Here is a 25,541-nt window from a genome sequence, read left to right as displayed (position 1 = left end):
ATTGGGAGGTATGTGACTGGGAGAATGCACTGTGCACTCCCGGTATTCTTGGCTGGCGCAGAAGCCTGCATGCGCGGTTGCACTCATACACTTGGTGGTAAGCTTCAACCACTTCTGTACATTGCATTTCCATTGGCAGAGCTTCTCGTCATCAATTCATAGCTGACTGAACCACTGTGTGTTTGCTGAAGTTGTAATAAATAGCGACTGCGGGTGTCTGTCGTCCCTTTTGATTCCACAACAGACGCGACTTCAGTTAGTAACTAGTGGCACCACATCTAAAGTTCAAATGTCTGTAACAAGCGAGATTGTTAACCAAAATTAAAAAATAACTCGTCCTTTATAGCCAACTGTCTTCTACATCCGATGTCTGTTATAAAAGAGGTCAATTTAATGGGAAAGATAGGGCTGCCATCCATGTGGGTGATTAGCGTCTCTTATACCCGATCGTCTCTTACATCCATGCCTCTTATAATGAGGTTCAACTGTACCAGCATGTTTTTATGTTTCTGCCCATCCCCGTCACTGACATACCCACACGTTTTCAACCACTACCTTGCCCAATGTGCCTGGAAAACAAAGCTTACATTGGGGGTGGAATGCCTTTGGAAAAACCCAACACCGGAAGGGTTATAGAATTATCGGGAATATTTGGGTTGATTCCCCCCCTCACAGAGACCCAATGTAAAGCCAGCATTTCAATATTTATTGAGAGCCGAACAAAAAATTTGCTCTTACCGCTGACTAAATAAATCCTATGCTTACATTTTGAGTTCAGTAAATCTAGCTGGAATAAGTTCACTTGTGGCAGAGCAAGGTTCTTTGTGCGCCGCCATCTGCTTGTCATGTGACCAGTAATCCCCTGAAACAGAAGCTTCCCTCTCTTGATAAACAATGTACATGAGCGAATCAGGAGCCCCACATGCAGATCAGATGAGACTGAACTGGTCGGAGTTCACTGCCCGTATGACCAGACAGCACTGCAGATGCCCAGCATTAACAAAATGTACTATCGGCGTCCAATGAAACGCGAGCACCAAAATATAAAACAGAACGTGCAAAATTAAAAAATACTGTTCGTGGAGGTCATATATTGGCTTGCTATTGGTATGTTTGGAAATCCACTTTTCCCAACTCTGTTTTTGTAACTAAGCCACGTGTCATTTTGGCTTGCATGGAAAGAAATTGCGCTATTTGTGCGTTGAGGTTCATATTTTCGTGTTCGCGTTTCATTGGACGCCGATAGTACACACACACAAAAAAACGTGCATGCAATGATCTTGAATGCGTTAAGACATACATGTGTACAATCCAATAGGCACAGGAGTAAAAACATAAATACAAGGAAGAAATTTGCTTCATGGAAGACTAGGGTCATTCGTACTACATACATCTTTAGTGGCTAGCCAAATTTGCCAACATTTGATGCTCCCAGTAAAAGGAATTACTACAACGGACAGCGTGCTCATGTAGGATCTTACAGCACTGCCAGTGCAACATAGTACAAGCATGTCCTCATAACAACTGACTGCTTTTCTTCAACATGCAGAACAACATTTTCAACTGCAATATCTCTACCTTGAATAAACAACTTTTTTGCAATACGAGTGAGTGCTAGGAAAAAAAATATGTTACAACTAATATGCACAACCCCAAAACATGAAGTGAACTGAGCGGGCAAAGATGACAACCACTGTGAACCAAATGTTTCTACTCTTTTACAGGAACAGTTCTTTGTTAATGAGCACAGACACTGGTTCACCCTCAGTATATGTCATGATATAGATGCAAGACAAATAAAAAGCACTTAGTTCTTATAATTCCCAGAGCAAAGTGACATAAGAATGACCACACCAATGGTGTAGAACAACCAGTGCCAACTGCATGTTGCAGGTACAAAACAAATCAACTCTTACCCATGGACATCTTATTACTAGGCCTATAATAAAAATACACCCTCCCTACATTAGGCGCTTTGTTTTTCATCAAATTCATTCACACACTGGTTCAACACAGTTACAGGGGACAGTAAAAGAGCCCAACACTGCTTACTGCAGGATTATTTTGTTATAATGAATATATAACCAAATTTAGCTGTTTTGCCACAAATTGAAGGCAGCAAAATTGCAACATGCTTTGAAATGTATGCAAGAAGGTTTTGCACACAAGATTACTTTTCTCCAGTGTTTGCCGTCGTAGCACACCAGAGCTCGCAGTGAGCTGACATCGGTAGCCAGAGACGACAAATACTCTCCAAAATACCGAGCACCGCTGGAAGAGTCTGAACCGACAGTGAGAGGTGCTCTCTATCACAGGCATTTCCTCGTCCACCACAAGCAGTGAACAGCAGAGATGTAACACAATGCATCCTTTCCCCCTTTCACTACAAGGCGTACAGGCCAGTCACACCACGTGGTAACTTTAAAATAAAACAAAACGAAAAGTCTGGTGACGATGAACACGGTGAGTTCTCAGCTTCAAACTGCAGCTCTGCTCGGGACAACAGAGATGGTGGCGGAACAGTCGTTGCTGCACATGACACAAAGACTTGGCCATATGACCGAGTCTACATCTTGAACACAAAGAGCAGAATGATGAGCACAATGGTGGAGGCTGCCATGACCAGGATGCACATCATCTTGTGGTTCTTCTTCTGGTACGTGTCTGCCTTCTGCAGCTGCTGCAGGCCCTGCTGGACCCGGGTCTGCACCGTGTCCAGGTTGTAGTCGATGCGGTCCAGCACAGTGCCCTGCCAATGTGGAGGAGGAGCGCAAGGCCATCACTCGCACGTTCTGCCTGCTGCTCTGTTGGCGGCCATTCAGTGGCAAGCATGTGCACCGACGAGCGTCAGCTTGTGAGCCTGTGCAAGGGCTAGAAGCATTTAACCTCGCCTTCCATTCGAGTCTTTGAAAAACGCAATAAGCAAACCAGCTATATTTGGTATCCCTGAGAACTCGGTCCACACACAAGATGTAAACCATTTTACCTTGTCTGGAATAATGCAAATGCTTTTCGTTACGTTTCGTATACCAGCCTGCTTTGTTTTCTTTTCTCCCAGTTACATAACAACCTGAGATGAACTAGTTGCTGGACATGTTGATGCGCAATTAAATGAGCCAAAAGCAAAACACAAACAAGGAAGACAAGCACACACAAAGAGTTCCTGGTCTCCTATGAATACATTTTGTTTCTTCAAATTGGGTATGTGCCAGAACTATACAGCTGGGCTATGAGAAATGTTTGTAGTGCTTTGCAACGAATTAATCTAGAGCAACTAGGGCCCTTAAATATGTATTGCTGTTTTCTTTTGCCCCTTGCATTTCGCATATGCAATTATTATTTAAGCACAAAAACTTAACTTTCAAAGAAAAAAAAAATGACATCCACCTGACACTCAGCAAAATGGCTACAACAGAAAGCTACACAGCTTAGATAACTTCACAGTAGAAGAAAAACTTGTCTTCATCCAGAGGGTGATTCGTGACCACCACCATCTTAGAACAGAAACCCTGGGTTCAAGTTGCACAAACTATGACATGAGGAAAACAAATGTCTGCACACTGATCAAGACATGACCATTTATACATGTCATGTTTTCACCAACTCCTAGGGTGGTATAATTTGATATTTGTTTTTTGCCCCATTACAATTTCCATTTGTTTACTTTGGTGGAAAGAAAAGGTTCAAATGTCCCCTTCTCGAGGCTAGTCACGGTGTGATTAAAGAAACCCTGAAACACTCTTTGAGCAGTGCAAGTAAACCTGCGCGACGTTTAGATTACACTGCCAGGAATACCTGAGCCAAATATTGCATGTGCACGTGAAGCGGTGAGCGTGCAAATCGCTGTGAAAGACGCGGAAAAACCAACCGCGCTCCCTTCAATTTTTCTCATTATGCACCCCCTGGCATGGCCTAAACGACATCATTGAGGCCATGGCTGCCTATTGGCTGTCGCTGGTGAGCTTTGTGGCTTATTTCTCGCATTTCCTGTGACGATCCGCCGTTGTCGGCGCTGTGTACCAACCACTTCTATGCCCGAGCCTGTACGCACAGTTTTGACATTTCTTTTGTGTTTTGAGTGCGCATGGAGTTTGAGTGACGAACTTAATACTCCCCATTCAGTCAGATCATATGACAACAAACGTTTATTGGTTCAAAAATGCCCTACCAGCCTGAGCGCGCGCTTGCGAACAGGCAGCCGTGCCTGCTTTTTCGAGGCACCAAACCGGAAATCGACCCCCCCACGTTTCGGAGAAAAGGGGAAAACTCCCCGGCCTGTCATATATCGAAGGCCGCCGGAGAAGACGCCGCGAGCCACCCCCCTCTCCGGGAGAGAGCGCGCAGCTTTCATCGCATTGTCCGCGGTCGAGTTGAGAGGGAACAATTATGCGCGATTTCTCATTGCGCGTAGTTTCGGTGATAGTGAACGGATTTTTATAACTCTTGCGGGAGGAGATTGCTGGGACAATAGACTTGACCTTAAAATACATTCTGAGTAGTCGATGGTACGTGTTGTAGGGTCCCTTTAAAGGGCAGCAGTTTTGTGTGTATGTGACACACAGGGATGTCAAAAAATTGAAACAGCAGCAGAAAACTACTTTGCTAAATTATAAGATTCAAGTATTTTAATCAAACCACAAAATGAATATATAAAAACTGTGCTATATTGAAACCAACGTTAAATTTAGGTTGGTTATATTGAGGCTCGAATTTAATTAATTCCAACAATCTTGCTTGCCTGTAATCTCAGCAGACCAGCTGCAGTAAAAACTCACCTAAGCCAAAATCTGGCCTAATGCGTGGTACACACCTTTAAGCTGGTTGTGATGCAATTTCAGGCTGTCTGTATGCTCAGCATTTTAGTTACAGGCAGCTAAAAATGTCCCATGCAGATGACCACCAAAGCAGCCAATTTTCAAGATATGACATTGAACTTTGGCACCATTACTAGTTAGCTTATAGTAAGAAACTGCATGATTTAGGGCATAAAAAGCAAATAAAGCGTGTGTGACCACCTGGCTTGAAAAAACATGGCCAAACACGGTTGCCAACTAAACCGCTGTTGTAATGGCAAAAAAACACCCGCTTTAACACTAAAACAAAAAATTGGCATCCACCTAAAATGCAGCAAATCGGCTACAACGGCAATCTATGCAGTTTCCTTTTTATACGTCATAGTTGAAGAAAAATTTGTACTTGTCCAGAAAGGACCACCATTCTAGAACAGTGGTCCAGGGTTCGAACCATGCAAAAAACTGTGGCAAGAGGAACGCAAAATATGGGGTCATTTAGCCCGTTGAAGTAATCAAGGGACATTTCCCATAGCTAATTCACACAATTATTATTAGCATAGGCGCTTTTTTTTTTTATTTTTGACATTACAACAAATACCCTTGACTAATCTTTGTTGCTAAACTTTTTCTACGCCCTTTCCGATGTTTCAGACACAGCCTCATCCCGTCATTGTCGTCGTCACGAGTCCACTGCAGGATGAAGGCCTCCCCCATCGACCTCCACCCGCTCCTGTCCTATGCTGCCAGAGTCCACTCCTTGCCTCCGAATTTCCTTAATTCCATCTGTCGGTAGCCACTGTAATACCCTGGTGGCCCACCGGCTGTCACTACATGGCCAGCCCAAGTCCATTTCTTTTCCTTCATTTCAACTGCGACATCTTCTGCTCAAGTTTGCTCCCTGATCCAGGAGGCTTTTTTCCTGCCCCTGAGGACTACCCCTATCATCCTTCGTTCCATGGCTCGTTGGGCCGACTCAAGTTTGCTTTCCAGTTGCTTAGTAAGGCACCAAGTTTCCACTCCATACGTCATCACCGGCACCACGCATTGGTTCTATACAGTCAAACCCGAATATAACAAACTCGCATAGAGTGAATCGTGCCTTATAGCGAACACTGAAGGTTCTGAGCCATTATGCATGTAAAATGTATTTTTTATAACGATCTAAACATTGCACATGCCGAACTCTGAGCGCGCACACAATCGGTGATCAAATGCCCGCCAATGCAGCAAGCGGAAGCAATCCGCGCCTTTTGCTTGCCTAGCTTTGCAGCACTCCTATTCGGCAGCTGCCCGCCACGTGATCAAGTACTTGCCAGCAGCTCCGGACCCATCGCGCTTTAGGAAAGGGAAAAAAAAAGACTGGCCAGAACTGCTGCGCTGCTTTCCCAACTCTGGCAATCCTTGCCCGATGTTGCAAGAAGCCCTTTCTGCTACCGATGTGCTGCGGTGATACTGCACCGAAATACAGGGAATAAGGACTGGAGTTTGTTGAAAAGATGTCGCATGTTGAGAATGCAAGTCTCAGTGATGGTGCTCAATGCAGTGTTTAGGCGAAAATCACTGGCTGCTGCAAATAGGTGTACATTTCTCCGCAATATATTTCTTTTGGAGTAGATTACTATTCCTGGTGAGTGGAACGGGCTTTATTTCGTTAACAAGTTTTCAATCAACTGTTCACATTGTTTATAACGAATTTGGTACTGAAGTTCGTTATAAGCAGGTTCGGTTATAACGAACTACTTCGTATAGCGAACAAATCACGTTGAATTATGCTGTTTGTTATAAGCGGGTTTGATTGTACTATTCTTTCCAGTCACAGAAGTAGCTGCCTTTTCATTATTTGTGAGTGCTTGCCCAGTGCACCCCAACCTATACCTACCTATTCTGTGCCAGATTTCTTTCTCAAGGTTTGGATCAGCACTGACAACTTGCGCTTTCAGCATGCTTGCTCGTCATTACTTTAGATTTACTATTCATATTTATTTGTAGTCCCACGGCAAAGCTTTCCATTTGTAGTTCCTCAAGCATTTTTTGCAGGTGCTCTGCCAACTCACTGAGCAAGACAATGTGGTCTGCAAACCTCAAATGGCTCAGGTACTCCCCGTTTATACGTAATCCTGCATTGTCCCACTCAAACTTCTTACCCCCCCCGCCCCCCGACATGCTGTGAACATGCTGCGAAATCGTCTCTACCTGTAGCGTTCCTTTGTCATCTAGGAGTCTTATGTAGGTCTCCTCTATTCCTTGGTCTTACAATAGTACTTCAAGAACTTCTGTGGTGCTTACTGAATCAAACACTTTTTCATAGCCTATAAATTCCATGTAAAGGGCTTACTATATTCAGCGGATTTTAGGAGCGAAGCCACTCCAGGGCTTGGGCTGTTGGCGTCTCATGTCGTTGTCGTAACCGTGGCTTCATGTAGTCTCGGTACTAAAACACCGGGACACTTGTTTACGCCTCACGCTACAACGCCTTGTAACGCATACTAAAAAACTCAGGGACACTCATTCATGCCTACGCAGCTAACCATAACTTTGGTAAACAGCTTGCAAACAACTGAGAGTAGGCTGATGGGTCTGTAATTGTTGAGGTCTTTGGTATCTCTCTTCTTGTGAATAAGAATCATGTTGCCGTTTTTCCAAGCTGTGGGCACTTTGAAAGTCCTTAGGCATTCGGAAAATAGGCTAGCAAGCTTTTGTAGTACAATATCTCCTCCCTGATTTAAAAGATCTGCGGTTACACAGTCATCTGCAGCGTTTCCTCTTTTCATGCCACTGGGGACCTGTTTTTTGCTACATTTTTTAAGTCGCTTATAAAAAGAGTTGACTGTACACTTATACGTTTCACACTTGACTGCACACTTAGCTGTATTAGCTGTACATTTACAGGTTTCGCTAGGCTTAACAGGTGATAGCTTCTGGTTCCTGCAGCACTGCCTTTTGGCATGGAGTCAGCATGCCGACTGTACAATTTGGGTGCAGCCCCAATTTTGTAACATTACACTGAAGGCAGTAAAGAATTTGAAACTTGTTCCTTTTATCACAAAGCCTCTAATGATGGCAGCATGGTTCCTTATCAAGTAAAAATGCAGAGGGCATGAGAGATCCCCTCCTTTGGGTGAATAAAAAACAGCATGTTGCTTTCGTGGTGCTGCAAAGGAAGCTGGCAATATGAAGAGATCCCGGCAGAGCATTGTTCCAGGGAAGAGAAATGCGACTCATCCCAAACACATGTAGTGAACGACTACTATACAAAAAAATAAAAAATAAAAAGGATAGACTGGCTGGTCAAAGCATGCGCCTTGACCCTGCACACAAATAATGGCCCATTTGAATGTCACGCCATCCCTGGGCCCATTACAGGGCCTGCTAATTCACGAACAGTTGCCGCACCATGGGGCTGTGTAAGCCGCTAGTAAACTGAGAGAAACACATTCTGTATACAAAACAATGATGATAACAAGGAACATTAATGCATACTGTGTGCACTCATTCTGGCTGTGGCATGTTTTCCTGATATCATAACACAACAGTTGCAGAGTACCTGCTCTGCCACCATGCTGGCGATGTCCTTGAAGATAGAGTTCAGTTCCGTAATAGACCGCAGGATGTTGCTGATCTCCCGCTCCCGCACTTGCACCATTTCTGTGTTGTCTTCCAAGAAAAGTTGGTCTCCCATCTGCATCTGGTGCTGCAATGTGATGACACCATTATTCGGCATTATGAAGGAGCCGTAACGCGTCCACCTTTTTCAGCCACACTTAAAAACACACAAGCACAGAAGCGCTTGGAATTAGCAGCCACAGGTTACTACTTCAGTTCCCCCGTAAGCCCAGTGGGTCATGAATCTTTCGGGCCACCCTTACAGACAAATTCTTTGCGTCCATAAGATTTATCTTGGAGCTTCAGTACACAGCTAAGGGCCGCTGATATCTTTTTCTTGGAACTGCACCAAGAAAACATGGATAACCATCAGCCAAACAGACTACTTCAAGATACTCGATGTTGCCTGACCACTGCAGTGCCCTACAGCCTACTGTATTGTTCTGAGTGAGCAGACACTGTATTTTGCTGCGGAAAAAAAAAAAAAAGAGTAAAAGTACACATGGCCATTTCACGACATTATTTACCTAAAATAACAACAAACAAGGGCAAGCAAAATCACCCCAAAGGTCTGAGCGAGCTTAGGTGTCATCACTGAATCTGTGTAACAACATGCTCGTGCAGAATAAAAATAACCATTTTTAAACCTTTCCACTGCTACGTTTTTCTGAAACCTCTGAGCAGACAACACTTTTTTTTTTTGTCCCATGGCAGCATGGATTGTGCATCTGTTTTATCCTTTAGTGTGGCACTCCCACTAACACCTTGATCATTCTCAGAAAGAGGGGTTATTAAAATTGTCCACTTTTAGATACCTGACAAGAAACCGCGTGGCCATGCTGCATAGCCAGAAGGGCATCCGGCATTCCAGGGAACTGCTCCCCCCCTTATTATGGCCGATAAATGAAGAGTACGGGGCATTTATTGTGTAAACAAATCCTCAGAAGACAGCTCGCAAATCCACGTTTTCTAGACTCCAGTAAAGCCACGGGCAAGATGGAGCGAGTGCACAGAAAAAATAAGCTAGTAAAAATTAAAAGTGACTATACTGGGGTGTGCCAGGGAGTTTGCATAGGAGTGTGTCTAAACTTCCTTGGACATGGCATCAGAAGGTTTAATGAGGTTCTTGTGATTGCTGGGTACCCTCCCATAAGTATTAGAAGTCTTTAATTAAGCTGCTAGTCTTTGGAGTCACATGGAACATTAAACGAATAACCATGAACGCATTTGAGTTTTATTTTCCGGCCCTTACCTCTGCCTTTGTTCCCACCTCTAGCTCCACAATGCCATTTTTTGTGGAAGAAAAGCACTGCAAGCTTTGTCATCACTATATTTAGCTGATGGATAGCAATGTTTGCTAACATAGATACTAGAACATAAGTGGGGGGGTGTGCTATCTTTCAAGTATGGCCATTCCTTCGAGGTTCTACGATAAGCTTTTTCCCCAGTGCATTGGAATTTCTCGGAGGATTGACAGCACACCAGCTAACAAGCTGGTGTTGCTGTGTTACCCACATTTTAACTGGTACTTCTTTTGAGTGTTAACTCAAAAAAGCTGAAAAACACATGGTGCAGGTCTAAGTTAACTTAGTTAAACTCAGCCCTTCCAGAACTTGCAAGTGGTCGACATTTAATCTGTAACTTTCCATCAGAGTGTGCCTCATATCCAAGGTACGGCTTCAGTGCATAGAACCCGAGCTTAAGAAAAGAGCTGAAATGTCATTTGTATTGTGAACTTCTAAAAACAAATTACAGCATGTTTGTGCACTAAGATATACTATAGCCATGACCTCACCAAATTTCACTGCACAAACATGATACAGCTACCAGTGTTATTATTTTGCATATTAAGGGCACGATCTCTGCAACTTAGACATGACGAAAAATGCCTGCTAGTGGATATTGAAGCGAAACATGGTGCAAGTCAGCAGAACCATTCTCCCTGCCTTGGTGGTCCCGAATATGATAGCCATTAATTGGAGAAGTCCACTCAATGGTATTTGAATTCCACCGAGTACATTTATGAGATGGCAACAGTTATGCTCTTCCAGACTACAAGAGTTCATCAAGGCTGTGTGCAGATTCTCCAAACATCCTCTTCTTTCTGGCTGTTAATAGGACACAGATTGAACAAGGTGGAACACTCCTCAGAAATAGCTACCCCATTAAAGAAATTGCATGGAAAGCTGCACACAAGAGATGGCGACTCTGTGTGGACAGATCATGAAGACAGCGCTTTGCCCCCATTATTTGACCAGGCAGCTGGGCATGTTGCAACATCGCAGTCAGTTCAAAGAAACAGCACCAACGACTGCATGAAGGGGGTACTTACACTGCCTCCAAAGGTATCCGGAGAAAGTGGAGTGTCCTCAGCATAAAATGGAACATCAAAAAATTTGTTCGAGTGCTCCTCTCTTGACTGAAGCCCTGAAAAATTACACCAAATAAATGAAGAAACTTCGTTACAAAAGAATCATTGCCAACCACAAAACATACTTTTCCACTTCAGGAAAAGGTGTTAGTTTTCAATGTTGATGTGCTCCCTCCCCGCTTCTGCAAAATGTCTCGTGCATTAGGAACAAAGCTAACAAGTTCTTCACGTGACCATAAAAGGGGAGGAGACTTAGATGGTTCTTTCAAGAAAAGAGAGCGAAGAAAGGAAACAACGTACTGAGGAAAACCGCTATTTGAAGCTGTTACCAGTCTTCAAAAAAGTGTATTCCCTTGGTCACTATCATAAGGTAGAGTCGAGTACTGACACAGCCATGATTTTATGCCAGGGCCAGCCAAGTGGAGCAAAAATAAATTTAAACAGTACAAATAAGAGACCCATGTAACTCAGCATGCAAAAAGCAGCTGCAAACAGAGTTTCATTACTCATTAATGTGGACCCCATTAATATGGACGGACACAAATATCGACAACTGCTGCAGGCACTAAGCTACGCCTCAAATACAGTGCAATATATTTTACAGACAGACGTATCTATGAAGCCTTGAGCACTTTTATATTGTTAGTTCACTCTTACATCACTAACAGGAAAGTTTCAATAACTACTCTCCCTGTAAACAAATATAGCAGCACAACAAATAGAAAAAAAGAAAACATGTCACATTCCAACAGAGCCCAAAAGTGCTTCTTGGTCACTGCTCTTTCCTTTACAAGGCTAAACAGAAAAAAAGAAATGGAGTCTGTCTGCCTTTTAGCACAAGTATAAACACTTTGTTACTTCAGTAAAATGACAGAAGCAACGAGTTATACATGTGTTTACAGAAGCTGCAAAATGACTTTTCACATGTACAGTAGAATCTCGATAAACGGAGATCGCTTAAACGGAATTGCCGCTTAAACGGAACAGTTGCCTGGAATTTGGTTGGTTTTGTATTCAGATAACGTAAAAAAACTCTCGGTAATCGGAACTAAAATTTCCGCATCACCGTGTAAACGGAACCAGAAATGGAACTTCTTGTGAAATCCACTGGCATGAGAATCAGCTTTCTACGGTTCCAACTGTGTCGTTCTTGTTTTTTTTTTTTCTTCCTCCATGCTTTTTTAGCCTTGTTGGCCTCGTAAGCCTCGTCTCGTAAGTGTTTAGCCGTGTTAGCGCAACGAATGCAACATCGCAGTTCTTGTTCCAGTCGTTCGGTCTCGATTCTAGACGCCCAGGCTACAGGGCTCACCTCCTGTCACCTCATTCGTGCCGTCGTTGTGCTATTCGTCCTTCATTACCACGTTGCCGTCTTCTAAATTCGGTGGCTCGTAAGCACTCGCGAAGTTGAGGCCTCTAGCCTCCGTGAAGATGCAGTTGCAAGGACTCAAACAAAAATAATTGACACATTTTGTAGTGCACTGCGGCTCATTGTTGCCAAATCAACTTTGTGAATGCTGTGCCTACGCTTCTTGTAGTTTTCTTGCTTTCTGAAAAATATCAGCTACAGTCACTTTCTAGTGGTTAGAGTTCCATGAAATGCCCTTAGAAGTGTGTACGCACATAAATTTGCACCTTAGAACATCTCTCTCAGTAAACGGAACTCCTGTTAAACGGAAGTAATTTTTCCGGTCCCTTGAAGTTCTGTTTATCGAGAGTCTACTGTATTTCATAAAACAAATCACACTATGCTTGCCATGATAAAATGATAACCTTAGCAAGTTTCATTGCACTTATTGACCCAGGAGTACGCTAAATTGAAATTTGAAAATAATCATATCTTAGTATCGCACCTATGAGCATTTCGTCCCGACTACAATGGCATTTCGATAGTTTAGGCTGCATTTTTAAAAGATGCCACAGCTTTTCTTTGCCATTTTTTAGGGCGAAGAGTGTGTATAAAATTTTATTAAAGAAGTTGTGACACCAAATTTTAAGTCTGTAAAAAGCCTGCTGTAGGCTTCCTCTGTATGCAAGGACACTCAACACGAAGTGCTGGGCACAGCAACCATTTAACGTATATTTTAATTCACTTCTAAAAAGTACTTAAATGCTCGTTCTGGAGATCGGGACCCATCGCTAGCGCCACTAACCATGACGTCAATGTAGTGCCAGCATAACAAAGTTTCAGTGATGTCATACCACGTTAGTGACTCAAGCGACATCAAGGTGAACCCCAGTTACTTGTTTGGTTGGATCAGCAAGCGAGCGCAAGCGATGCGCGAGCCCCATCTGCCGCTCTGATCAGAGGTCAGAGCTTTTGCTCTCGACCAACAAACGAGCCGATCCGTGGCGGCGGACGTAGTGGGATTTCGATGGGCAGCTGGCTGCGACTCAAGTTCTCGTGAAGTTCCAGGCACTCTGTTTTTATGGGTTTTTATTACACATTGGACGCGAAAATGCACTGCGCATACGACAGGCGCACTGAGGGAGCTGCACGCCTGCTGTGCAGGTGGCGGCCGCAAAGTTGCGCAGGCAGGTGCAGGTAGCGCGAGCGATAGCTTGTTACCACTCCACTAAATGGGACTCAAGTGCCAAACAAAGCTGCGCATACAAGAAAGGAGGTAATAATGTGATGGCCAATTGCATTAAAAATCGTCATCTGCACTGCTTACGAGAGCAGCAACTGAATATCCGCCGCAGTGCTAAGCCTAACATCTCTAGGCGGACCTGAGACCGAATTCTACTGGGTGCCAGAAGGCATGCGGAAGAGCGCCTGAAGATATCTGGTGAGGTTGATTTACCGCGGGGTTTCACGCGATTGCTGCAGAGCGAAAATGGCACCTAGCCTGCATCATGCAAATAAGTTTTGGCTATAATTCAGTTATCTCACATTCGATATGCGCAGCTAACAGAATAAACGATAAAATTGATGTGCATTTTCAGAGACTCTTTTTAATTTCAAGGTAAAGAAAAAGACATACAACATGCAACAGACTTCTGTAGGGGCAAGCAGAGGAAACAGCCATTTTCGTTATATATTTCTGCATGTGTACTCAACTTTTGATGATAAAAAAAACTCCTTGCTATTCTAAGAGACTCATATCACTAAAATTCTACTGCCTTTTGTTGAATTTGCCTGCTTTGGGCTGCGAGGCACATTATACTTTTTCTATGCAAGCTACCCCAGCAATTTTTTTGTCGAAACATTAAAAAAAATTTTTTTGTGTGTGGTTAGATAATGTGGATAACCCCATGAACAGTTTTCGTCAAGGTGAAAGGCAAACATTTCGAAGAGGAGCAACTGCAATGAATTCCTCCAAGAGTGCGCCACAAGGTAACTTAACCCCTGCTCCTGCAACCCCAGCCCAGCACTCACTCTTGCAGTATGTTGTTTGAGATGAACGAAACGTGGTGCTGAGTGACTGGAGGGAGCCAGCAACGGAGCGCACCACGTTTTGAGCCAGGTGGGTCTCCTTGGGGTTTGAGCCTTGCCTTACCCCCTGCTGGATCACAGAGAGTAGTTGCTGGCAGTGATTGAACAGCTGCAACACAGGTACGCCAGCATTAAGGCCCCAGTAATCTTTGGTGACCACAGCGCAAGAAGAAAAATAAAAACCTAAATGTGCACTCTGCTCCCATGATTATGCAGAATATATAACATTAAAAAAAGAAATAGAAAAGGCTGTTGCAACTGTTTTCACAAGAGTTGAGACTATTGGCAGAGCACAGTAGGTTAAGTTGGGATTTTTACTCAATGGTTTCAGGTTTGAGTCCCACTTAACTACAATTTCCCAAGAGGAGCACCAAGCTAGCTGTCTGTGGCTGTACAGCATTGGACAGTTTTATTTCTATTTGTACAATAAATGTTATGTTTTTACTGCCCTATACTCATGCACCCCTTTGAAAAATGCATGCTGTCTCATTTCACACCCAAGGACCAGCTGGGCCCAGCTGGTCCTAGCTGGGAATTTCACCATAAACCAGCTGGGACGAGCTACACTTTCTCTTGGGTAAGTAACTAAATTGGTACACAACCACAAAACATTTCTACTTAGCCAAGTTTGCTAGTGCAGGGTTCGACTTTAGCTACGAAAGGTCCTAAAATGCAAACAAGAAGCGGTTTAAGTACTAGTACTTACAAAGTATAAGGATCAGACTTCATTTTATAAATCGGCCACGTCATTATTGTGCATTTATAGCATATGCTCCCACAATTCTCATGGCCAGGTTTATATCATTGTGTTTGCACTTGAAATAATGTTCCCTGTACAAGCAAACTGTTGTTTGCAAGGGCCACGCAGAATTAACTACCAAATGTAAGAATTTGGTCTCATTTTCGTTAGGACGTACTTTTGTGCACCAAAAAATTCAGTAACACTTGATAATAAAAGCAAATAACATAATTAATGCAAGGCATATTTGGCACTGAATCATTTTTGTCCTCAAGGCATATTTGGCACTGAATCATTTTTGTCCTCGTCTGCAGCTTAACCGAAGTTTCACAAAACACAGCCACCGTTGATTAAGGGCTGAACCAGTGCAAGGCACCTTGCTAGGATGGAAACTGTCGGAGACTAAAAATCTCCAGACTGGCCCCCAGGGCTTCAGTGAAGTCCCCAGTGGCAGTGGCATGAACTAAGAGACCTTTTGTCCATTGCAACTGCAACATTTGTGTGTTGGGCACGACAACTTGTAGAGTTTGCCGAGTTCCTCACCAAAACCACTTGCTGCACATGGAAAGTACCGACACAATTCCCTATGTTCAGAAACAAGCAGCCTGCAGCACAACCACTGATCCCCTCAGTTACAATTAATGGCATCTTGTAAGGCATTTCTGCAAATATGCAAGCTTCCTTCACCTTAACAGTCAACACAGGCAGAGATAACACTGCGACACATTGCAAGAGAGTAACCATTGTGGCAGAGTGAGAGACTACTAAAGAACAGGCAGAAATTTAGTGGCACAACTATACTGCACAAGGCCTGAGCCATACCGTTACCCCGCCAAGTCCCTTCTAAGCTAACAGTTTCCCAAACCCTTGTGCCAGAAAGGGTTTGGCATTGATATCATTGTTGCCATCATCACCACAACCTGAATTGCAGTGTAACACGCACAGCACTTTTACAAAAGCCAACGAATGCCTCCCTGCTGTACGTGTAGAAACTCAAATCAATTCCCCTAGGACAACCCTCACATATGTTGTAAAAATGCTTATCTGTTTAAAATTGGATGGCATTTCGTGCACTGTACTTCCAGTTGCACCAGCCCTCTTTACTAAAGCAGAAAATGGCAATATCTAGCAAGATTTTTTCCAGGGTAGCCAAGCAGGTGAGGGTTGCATCCCGTATATGTGCGTGCTTAACAGCAACATCTGCTTACATTGTCCAGCAGTCTAAGAGGTATTTATCAAGATGTCCATAGGGTTGCCACCTGCCCTGTTTTTGACTGGCCTGATTGGTTTTTTAGACACCGGGCCGGTTGCCCGTCCGTACCTGTAACCGGCGGTCATTGGCCGTTTTTTTTGGCCATCGAGCCGCGATATTGTTTTTTGTGCATATTACAAGCGCAAATGCAGCAACTATGATGATAAATATGTGTCGAACAGCCGCGCAAAGACACGCGAGCAGTGAGAGAGAGAAAGAGAGAACCACTTTATTTTACAAACTGGAGGAGGGATGGCCGAGGCCCATATGGCTTCGGTGACCACAAGGGCCTGTGTGGTTAGAGTTTCCTGAACTGCCAGGTCCGAGCGCCCCAAGGCTTGTTCCCAGTGGTGGGGCATGGGGTAGGGGGGAAATGGGTCGTGTAGACATTCACAGAGAGAATGAAAGCGAGTATCCCGTTAGTGGCAATGAGGGCAGTGTGATGAAAGCTTGTGTCAGTGCATGTGTGTGAGCGTGGTTCTGTGGGGGGAAGCAGTGAATTTGTAGCCTGTAGGACGCGCCAGAGAAAATACGGGGGCGAGCGCACTCTTCGAGATGGAAGAAGACCAAGGGGAGGAACAACACAACGAAACGCCGCCGCTGCGGTTCAGACGCAAAGAAGAGCTTTCAGAAGACTAAGTACCTATGTGCAGCTTTTTTTTTAGTGCAGCTACTAAGTACCTATGTGCAGCTACTTTTTAGTGCAGCCCATTCAGAGCATCAAACAAAACCTGTCACTTTAAATCCAAACATTATGTTGATTTCTCTCTAAGAAAATTTTTCAATAAATGGCATTGCATTACGAAAAATCGTTTTTTTTTTCAACGCAAATTCAACATTCTATATGTACCCCCCCCCCCCCCCCCCCCCCCCCCCCCCCCCCCCCCAAAAACGGGTGTTTTATTAATTTTTTTTCGGGGGAAGGTGACAACCCTAGATTTCCATATTGCTCCTAACATCAAAGGAATAAAGAACAAAACTGCGCTGTGCAATGCAGCAAATTGCTGCTCTCTTGTGATTGACACCATCAATAAAACAAAAACCCTTCAGTCGAGAGTTCAACCAGGTCCCATAATTTGATGCTAAAGGCACAAAGAGCACCTTCATACCTGAGTTAGGTGGTGCGTTGCTTGCTCAATCTCATCTTCTTCCAGTGAACTCTCATCAAAAGTAGGCCGATTAAGGTGCCGGTCGTGCAGGGCAGACAACTCTTTCACTGCACAGAGCAAATGTTCATAGGTACTTTACCAGTAAAGTCGACTAAAGGCAATGCTTCACCAACTTCAACATACCACATAGGCAAATCTTCCCTATAAGGTGTGCCAAAGTGGAGGGTTACGAATCAATATCAACCACCTTGGGATGCTTAATGTGGGCCGAAACCTTGTCACACGGACACTTTCATTTGTCGCCTCCATCAGAAAAACGACTGCTGCGGCTGGGATCAAACTCGCGTTCTTGGGTTCAGCAGTAAAACACTTCGATCAGTGAGCCACCACAACAGGTCCCCCTACATAAGCATCCCAACTGTAACAAGTGGTACGGCTCTGCCTCATGCATGTGAAAGAAACTACCATATTTCAATTTTGTACCATCCCAATTATTTTAAATTTAAGATGACGTGCAAATAATTTTGCCCACTTCAAATGGCTTCAAATTGACCAGGCACTTCATTAATTAAGATGGGCACAGTAAGGTTTTTTTTTTACGCCTGTGATGTAAACAGTGCAAATTAGGATTAATGTTTTACGCACCAGATAGACACCTAATAATTGCAATGCATTAAAAAACACGGTAGGCATTACAATTGTGACAGGAAAATATATCACCAAAAGTATAGCATGTTTGCAAGTTCTGGCAAAAAGAATGCATAGAGAATGTACGGCATCGGAGTGCTTCACATTTGGAAAGATGACCTTTCAGTGACATTGATTGGTTCAATCAAACCACCAACCATACCTAAAAAACCCAATGCAAGCTAAGCAAGTAATTTATTAACCTAAAGTACAAAGTATGCGCTCAAAAGCTCAAAAAATTTCTAGAAACTATGGCAATTAAAAGAAGAGCTGTTACAGAAACTGGCAGCTCAACCAATTCCACTGTGACATCACAGCCCTGAAGAGGGGCAGTTGCGTGGCTGCCCAAGATTGCGCACGTTTTCAACAACCACAAAGATAAGTGCGAGATAGAAAAATTGAGCAACGAGAAAAACAAGAACAACCAAGAGATGTGAGGACACCCTCCTTATCTCGTATTTGCCCATCTTTTGTGTGCTTGCTATTGCTTCACACCAAAGAGAAGCCCTATGACATCGACGCAATCTTTGCAGTATGGCAACATAGAGCAGAGAATCTTTGTTCTTGTTTTATTTTATTTTTGTCGCTGTGCCACAGTCACTATACAACAACAAAAGGCAGTGCTCGCTGGTTTCCTACATCATTTGCAAGTCTTGTATGCGCAGCCCTGAACGGAGAAAGTGAAATAGAATATTGATGCCAACAAAGTTGCTACCTAAAGCAACCAACCTGATTTTCCGACAAAAACAATAACATCAACACCAAATAAGGTTGGCCATGGTGCCAAGAAACTTCCTCTGCAACCCTGCTATTGGAGTCTTGCATGACTGTTGTGTGCTACCTTCTGCTTTCCCTAACTAAACGTGTTTGAAAAACTCAATCTGCACACCCATAAAACTTGTGGCCCGAGCCCACTAGATTGGTAACCACACAAAGTGATTTTGGTGAGCAACACGAAAAGCAAAACTCAATGGGTACAGTAAACAGGGTAATATTAGTGATAATGAATATTACTGAGGATGAAGCATTTTTGCTAGCTCTCATTCTATTTCACTATTACAAAAGTAGACACTTTAAGCAAAGTATGGCTAAAAGGAAAACTGCAATTTTTTGCTTTGTCGCTACGAGCAGCAAAGCATGACGTGTGTGACAGAAGGCTTTTTTGTGACAGAATTTTGTGTGACAGACTATTCACATGTGTGAAAAGTCTGAAGCCTAAAACGCACTTCCTTTGCTCTAGCAGCAGTGAACATTGTGAGAACAAGGTTTCAGAGCACGAAATGGAAGCAGAGAACGGCAATCCCTGTTGGAACAAGAATAATAACATGAAACCTTGGCAATTCGTTACAAAAAGAGACTGTGGTAAGAACAGGGTACAGGCAATCTACAACAACACAGCTAAGATCACAGGTTAGGGGACACAAGACCAGAATCTTACAGTAACTGGAACTACAGAGTAAAATTATTTAATATTAAAAAAATTACGGGAAAATAGGTTTCACTTCACAAAAACAATTGAGAAGATTTCAAAAATTATATTTTCCCTGGCTGACACATATCCTTGTGATACTCCTTTTTTCTTTATATATTTAAGGCTACAACTTATTATACTGCCATTAATCCCCTATTCTTGATACACTGCCACCACTGGTCCCTTGAATGTTGTTTAAAATTGAGATTTAATACCCCAGGAATGCAAAAATATTCAGCACAAAAGAAAAAAAAGTCAGTCTACTTGTATTTCCTAAGATTCTGATTAATCTTTATCACTGATTAATCAGTGATAAAACCAGCTTGAATTTTAAGCTTTACACAACGTAAAGGGCTACGCCTTAAAGGGGCCATGCAGACAAAACACAAGTTTGGTTCATTTGAAAGGTTGACTCGTTAGAACCATACTGACATCACTTTTAACGTAAACTTAACTCAAATAAGCTATACAATTAGAAAAAAAAAGGGAATGGCCATGCGACTCACAAGCTCATTTCCCTCAATGGTTGTCACCTGTCCAGTTTTCGACCAGCCCGACCGGTTTTTTAAACAGCAAGCCGCCTGCCGGTCTGTACGGTACTTAATCCGGCCGTCATTGACCAGTTTTTTTGGCATCATGCCGCGATTATTATTATTTATTTTTTGCATTTTATAAGCACCAATTCAGCAACTACGTGTTGATAGGCTCTGCATTGCATACTTTTTAATGTTCGTTTGGTGGATTCAGATGCAAAGAAGAGCTTTTAATGGACATAGTATGTGCAGTTACTTTCCAGAGTAGCACATTCAAAGCAATAACTAATATCAGTCACTTTTAGCACACACGGTATGTTAATATATCTCTAGGAATACCCTACAATAAACGGCACTGCATGTCAAAAAACATGGCATCTTCCTTTTTTTACGCACAAATTCAATCGTCTATACCACGCCCCCCCCCCCCTCCCCTTCCCCCAACAAGGGTTGTTTGTGTTTGTTTTTTCCTTTCCCCCTTGGAAAGGTGGCAACCCTATTTCCTGCACTAGAGCCTATGATGTAATATGCACAGCTGTGCAATTAGCTGAGCTTGGCGAAAGCAAATGCATATTAGACAGGGCTTATAAGCTTGAAAATGAGCTATTTCCGCTTAAATGTAAATCATATTCATATTATAACAGTAAGAATGGTGGGTAAACAATGGAAGTTACAAAACCACACCTAAACATAGAAGTACCAGTGCTTACTGCTGTTGGTACTGTGCGCACTATGCTTGTTATAGCTCCACAGCAGTCCGGCCCTTTGAGGTTGTCTCGCATGACACTGGCCAATTGGCGTAAGCGCCATTGTCTTATGTGACCCCGTTTGTCGAGCATACCTCATGTTTCACGAAACGACTTCCACCCGTAACAAGAACAAGCCAGGTGCAATCAGAAACAAAGGGAGGGCAGACAGCAGTGCTGCGCAGTATGGTGGCGCCATCTAGGAGGACTGACGGTAAACAAGATGTCCCTAGCGTGGCCTCCGCGATCGGCTACCGGCGGCGCGCCGTTGCTCCGGCCGTTCCAATCGCCCGGAGAGAGCGTAATTCCGAAGAGGCCGTTTCGCCGTTTTCCGCCGCACCGCGGCGCGCGTAGCCTAAGGTCGTTTTCCCTGGCGCGGGTGGGCGCAGAGGACGAAAACTCGGCCTTCGCAGCCTGTGTGCGACGTTTAATAAAAAAGTTACCGCACACCAATGCAGGTGAAAGGTAGAAGTAGTTACTGGTGCCATTAGGGTAGTTACCGGTGCTTTGAATTTTTGACGTAGACTATGCCCGGGGTGATGCATAAGTGAATTCATTGCACAGCAGTATTCTTTTCTGTAGTCACGCATGGTTCCAAAACACAACACGTCTTCCGGTTTCATTTCTGAAAATCTCGTACATGTTGTTTGGAACGCACGGAACGCATATTCCGTGCGTTCCAAGCAACAACCAAATTATGGGAATTCAACCGACCAAAATCCAACCATTAGTAAACACGAAAATACCCCCTATGTCGTTTCCTTTTTTCTCCTTTAAACGTGCGGTCTTGGACAGATAAAGTAGATGACATGGCAACACTACTTGAAACGTTTGGCGTAACTTTTACCGTGATACTATTAACAGAGACGTCGTATACTTCAGCATCTGAAATGTATACTGTGCAAATGGCTGTCGGTATTTTTTCCGCAATAGGCAGGGTAAACGTGCTGGTGCCATTTATTGGCATGCATGCTTGCATATACAAACGTACAGAGAGACTTCCAGTCTGCCATTAGTGGACATGGTCTAAGTAATGTAATAAAAATCTTTACCCGAGTTACGATTGGTGTAGTTCTCCACTTGATGTGTTTATTCACTAATATCCCGAACAACTTACTTACAGCCGATGTTGTGCATACAGATATTAGTGACCAGCTTACCTGCTCACCGAAAAAAATAAAGCCCTTAATATGTCATGACAACAAATTAGCAAATCTAGAAATTCAGAAACAGTCTTTCGAAAAAATACATATGTAGAGTCGATAGCGATGTGAAAGGCATCGCGGAATATCATGACTTTTTCACTCATGGCAAATAATTTGGTAGCGTGATTGCAGTAGGTACTTGAAACCCCTAAGAATATTAAATAAAACGCAAAAATATGATTGATTCGGACCCGTGGAATTATTTGACTATCGTAGTCGCCTGCCTATAAAAACAATACACGAGAGCTTATCGGTATTACGCTGTTTTCGCGCACGTGCACTCGCTCGCGCACGCACGCATGCACGCACGCACGCACGCACACACACACACACAACGGATACCCAGAGTGTTCGAAACAACATAAAAGGCAAAAAAAAAGCATATTTACGCGCAGCGATATCGCGCGAAAATGGTGTAACAGCCAAAAAAGTACTCAGCACGCTGGCATTCACTCTGCCCGAGATGACAGAACCAGGGCCGTAGCCAGAAATTTTTTTTGGAGGGGGTTATGGGTTTCGGGAGGGGGGTAGTTTTGCCGAAAGCAACAGTAAGTATTGCTTACGCGCTGCCTGGAAAAGATTTCGGGAGGGGTTCGAACCCCCCAAACCCCCCCTCTGGGTATGGCCCTGGACAGAACCCTTCTCGGCATTCGCTTTTCAAGCAAACGACCACTAAAGCTGCGTGCAAAGGCAATCGTGGGTGTTAAACAACGTACGTTAAACAACTTTGTACTTGTAGGATCGAGTCAAAAGACATAGACCCTATATTCTAGTTTTCTATCCCGAAGACGCGACAACGAAGGCTGATTTACAACTCAAAGCGCAGGCAGCGTCGGCCAGACGAGCCTCGCTTAAACCTTTAGAGTTCCTGTATATAGCTCCCGCAATATAGCTCCCTGCGGGAGCTATATACAGGAACTCTACAACCTTAGGATAACGGCGCCGCCTCGCGGCGCGTGTCGGAGTTAGCAAAATTACACCGCTCCCCTTGCTTCCGCGCCGAATGGGACGGCCGGAGCAACGGCGCACCGCCGGCAGCAAATCGCGGAGGCCACGTTCCTAGTGTTATGCAGACTAAACGGCGTACTAATGTCCGCTTGAAGGCCTGTCCCTGTTAAGTCATTGCAAATGTCACGAAACACACAATTTGGCAGGAGAATCAAATTTTAACTTCAATTGATTAATTCTTTTTGTGAATAAAGTGTCGTTCGCGGTTGGACAAGCGCTGGGGCACTATACAACACCAAATATTTCGAATAAATCAAACTTGTATTTTGTCTGCATGGCCCCTTAAATATTCAAAGTTACTGGAAAGTCAGTAATCTGTACTAAAGTACATTTCTCTAGTCATCATCATCAGCCTATTTATGTCCACCACAGGACAAAGGCCTATCCCATAGACTTTTAACAGCTCCCCTCTGGCAATGCCAGAATCAGTTATTTGCCCCGAAATTTCTCTCACACCTCCATGAAATCAGTTGTCTTCCTCTCTATCTAGTCCCCTTGCTCTCTTTGATGTGCCATTTTGGACTCACTGAGAACTGCCCGAGAGCAGCTCCATTCTTTTTTCCCATAGATTCCTATGGCGTGGCGGTACTCAGGCAGTTGAAGATGACAAACGAAAAGGCTTCTAGTATACGTTGTATTCACTAGCGAGGCAAGCATGCACACAACCATGCGAGTGCGCCGTCACTGGTTACGTCGGGCTCCGCAAGATGCTGGTACTTGTCCTTGATGGATTGATTGTAGGGTTTAACGCGCCGACGCAACGCAGGCGACGAGGCGCGCCATAGTGGAGGGCTCCGGATTAATTTTGACCACCTGGAGATCTTCAACATGCGCCAAAATCTCGTACACACGGGCGTTTTTGCTTTTCGCCTCCATCAGAAAAGTGGGTGCCGCAGCCGGGAATCGAACCCACATCCTCGTGCTCAGCAGTGGTACTTGTCCTTGCTAAGCACGTTACATGTTGGACGTTCCAAGCTCTACCCCACAGAACACAAAGTAATGCCTCAACTCCAATGTAAGTGTGATTAATAACATCTCTGTTGACACCACTGTTGAGAATCAGGTTAAAACGGATCAGACGATGCACGCCGGTGTTTTTATTATTATTATTTTTTCATGCGGCGTGCAGGCGCCATGGCACAAGGCGCGCCATGTCCGTGGCAGTTTCCAGTGTTGCTAAGCAAAGAACTTGACAGTTGAACTTCTCAGTGAATACCATCTGTACACAGGCAATACAGGCAAGATTTACTGGGTATTGATATACCTTACACAGGTAGGGGTAAAGTTAAACAACATAGTTTAAATTACACGACAAGTCCCCAGCCCGTATTAACGTACACAAGGTTTTTAAAGATGATTTACGTCTCGTATATGTAGGAAACACAAACAAGTCATGCCAGGTATCGACAGTCTGCGACCATATTGGATGTCAATGTCACCTAGGAAGGATTCAGGAAAACCCTGGAGGTGTGTTCATGCTGTCACAAACACCTTGTGCACAGATATTTATGATGGGGAAATTGCGCACATTTCACCACCATAAATTCTCAAAGGCTGCCACTTTCCCTATTAGATCAGGAAACATCAAGGCAATAGTTTCATGCTTCACAGCCCACTTAAGAGCTCAATACTTACTTTTGTCTCTGATCTTAGTCATCTGATAATTCACCTGACAAAAAAAAAAAAAAAAAAGCGACATTACACTCCGCGCAACGCATGTCCACGCAAGCACGCGCATTAGGACACACAGCACTTGCGGTCACCGTTACGAACTATACCGAAAACACTTACCTCCTCCAAAGCGTCGATCCTGCAAGGATGAAAAGGGGTAAAATGCAGAGGCATGTTTATTAAATAGAAACTGTGCATTGAAGACGAAATACCGAACTGGGAGGAAATTTTTTTCATTCTTACCATCGTGGAGGCTCAGCGTCGTCTTTGTAGATTCCCATGCCATTTTCGACATCTCGTCCGACTAATGCCACGGTGTCTTCGTGAGCCTACGCATGCAACCATAGTGAAAGACATATCGAATCATGTGTGTTACAATGACAACTTTTGTATTATGCCTATGCACGACAACAACGCCAAAATGACCTATTACAGCACAAGCAACTTCTCTTTCAGTTTCTGGTGCACTCCAACGTTGAACTTACTTGATCTCCGAAGATGTGTTTGCTTTGAAGGGCGTTGTTGCGCATAAGTACGAACGCTTCTGTAAGGCTTCTAGTCACCATATTTGTGCGAATTTGATATCTGTATTGTATGCACCAAAAGAAGCCACTAACTCGATGTTAGTAGTTCGGTTAACCGCCGCAAAACAAACATTTCAAGTTAAGCTTTTCTTACATATGCAAACTCGAGCCGCCATCATAAAACAGACGACATTGAGGCAGTGCTGCCACCAAGCGGTTGCACAAACCTAAGGAATATTACATTCAATTTTTTTTAATTACTTAGGTCGTACACCTTGTAACTTTTGAAATATAAAGCATGAGGTTACTTAATACTGTGTTTTTTTTCTTCTGGCAGGTGTTGTGCTTGCAGGATTGGCCTTCCGCATGGAGGAAAGGCCTTCCGCATAGCCATGT

At 43.7% G+C, this 25,541-nt stretch overlaps 2 protein-coding genes across 2 annotated transcripts in view; both read right to left on the bottom strand.

Moving 5' to 3' along the window:
* LOC144155014 (trifunctional nucleotide phosphoesterase protein YfkN) overlaps positions 1 to 25,541 on the bottom strand; it is a 146,345-nt gene that overhangs the window by 41,560 nt on the left and 79,244 nt on the right. The gene's annotated exons all lie outside the window — the stretch shown is intronic.
* Syx16 (syntaxin 16) lies at positions 686 to 25,354 on the bottom strand. Its single transcript, XM_077686194.1, has 9 exons — positions 25,107 to 25,354; positions 24,865 to 24,950; positions 24,742 to 24,760; positions 24,586 to 24,619; positions 17,301 to 17,407; positions 14,144 to 14,309; positions 10,729 to 10,823; positions 8,338 to 8,484; positions 686 to 2,749 (listed from the first exon to the last, which is right to left on the bottom strand). Exons 1-9 carry the CDS (start codon positions 25,185 to 25,187, stop codon positions 2,567 to 2,569), a joined length of 918 nt encoding a protein of 305 aa, XP_077542320.1. The 5' UTR covers positions 25,188 to 25,354; the 3' UTR covers positions 686 to 2,566.

This window comes from Haemaphysalis longicornis, unplaced genomic scaffold (genome assembly GCF_048455015.1).
Source record: "Haemaphysalis longicornis isolate Haplotype H1 unplaced genomic scaffold, Haemaphysalis longicornis Haplotype H1 scaffold_1, whole genome shotgun sequence".
Taxonomy (NCBI): domain Eukaryota; kingdom Metazoa; phylum Arthropoda; class Arachnida; order Ixodida; family Ixodidae; genus Haemaphysalis; species Haemaphysalis longicornis.
Note: the sequence above shows the minus strand (reverse complement) of the source record. Positions and strands in the feature narration are given on the sequence as shown.

Bases quoted from the DNA above. Each gene is read 5' to 3' on its own strand.
- Syx16 (XM_077686194.1), bottom strand. From the start codon at position 25,187: ATGGTGACTAGAAGCCTTACAGAAGCGTTCGTACTTATGCGCAACAAC. The intron at 10,824-14,143 runs GTGAGTGCTGGG...GTAATTTTTCAG, and splicing joins TCAAACAACATACTGCAAGA to GGCTTCAGTCAAGAGAGGAG. The intron at 2,750-8,337 runs GTACTCTGCAAC...CCACATTGGCAG, and splicing joins CCAGCATGGTGGCAGAGCAG to GGCACTGTGCTGGACCGCAT.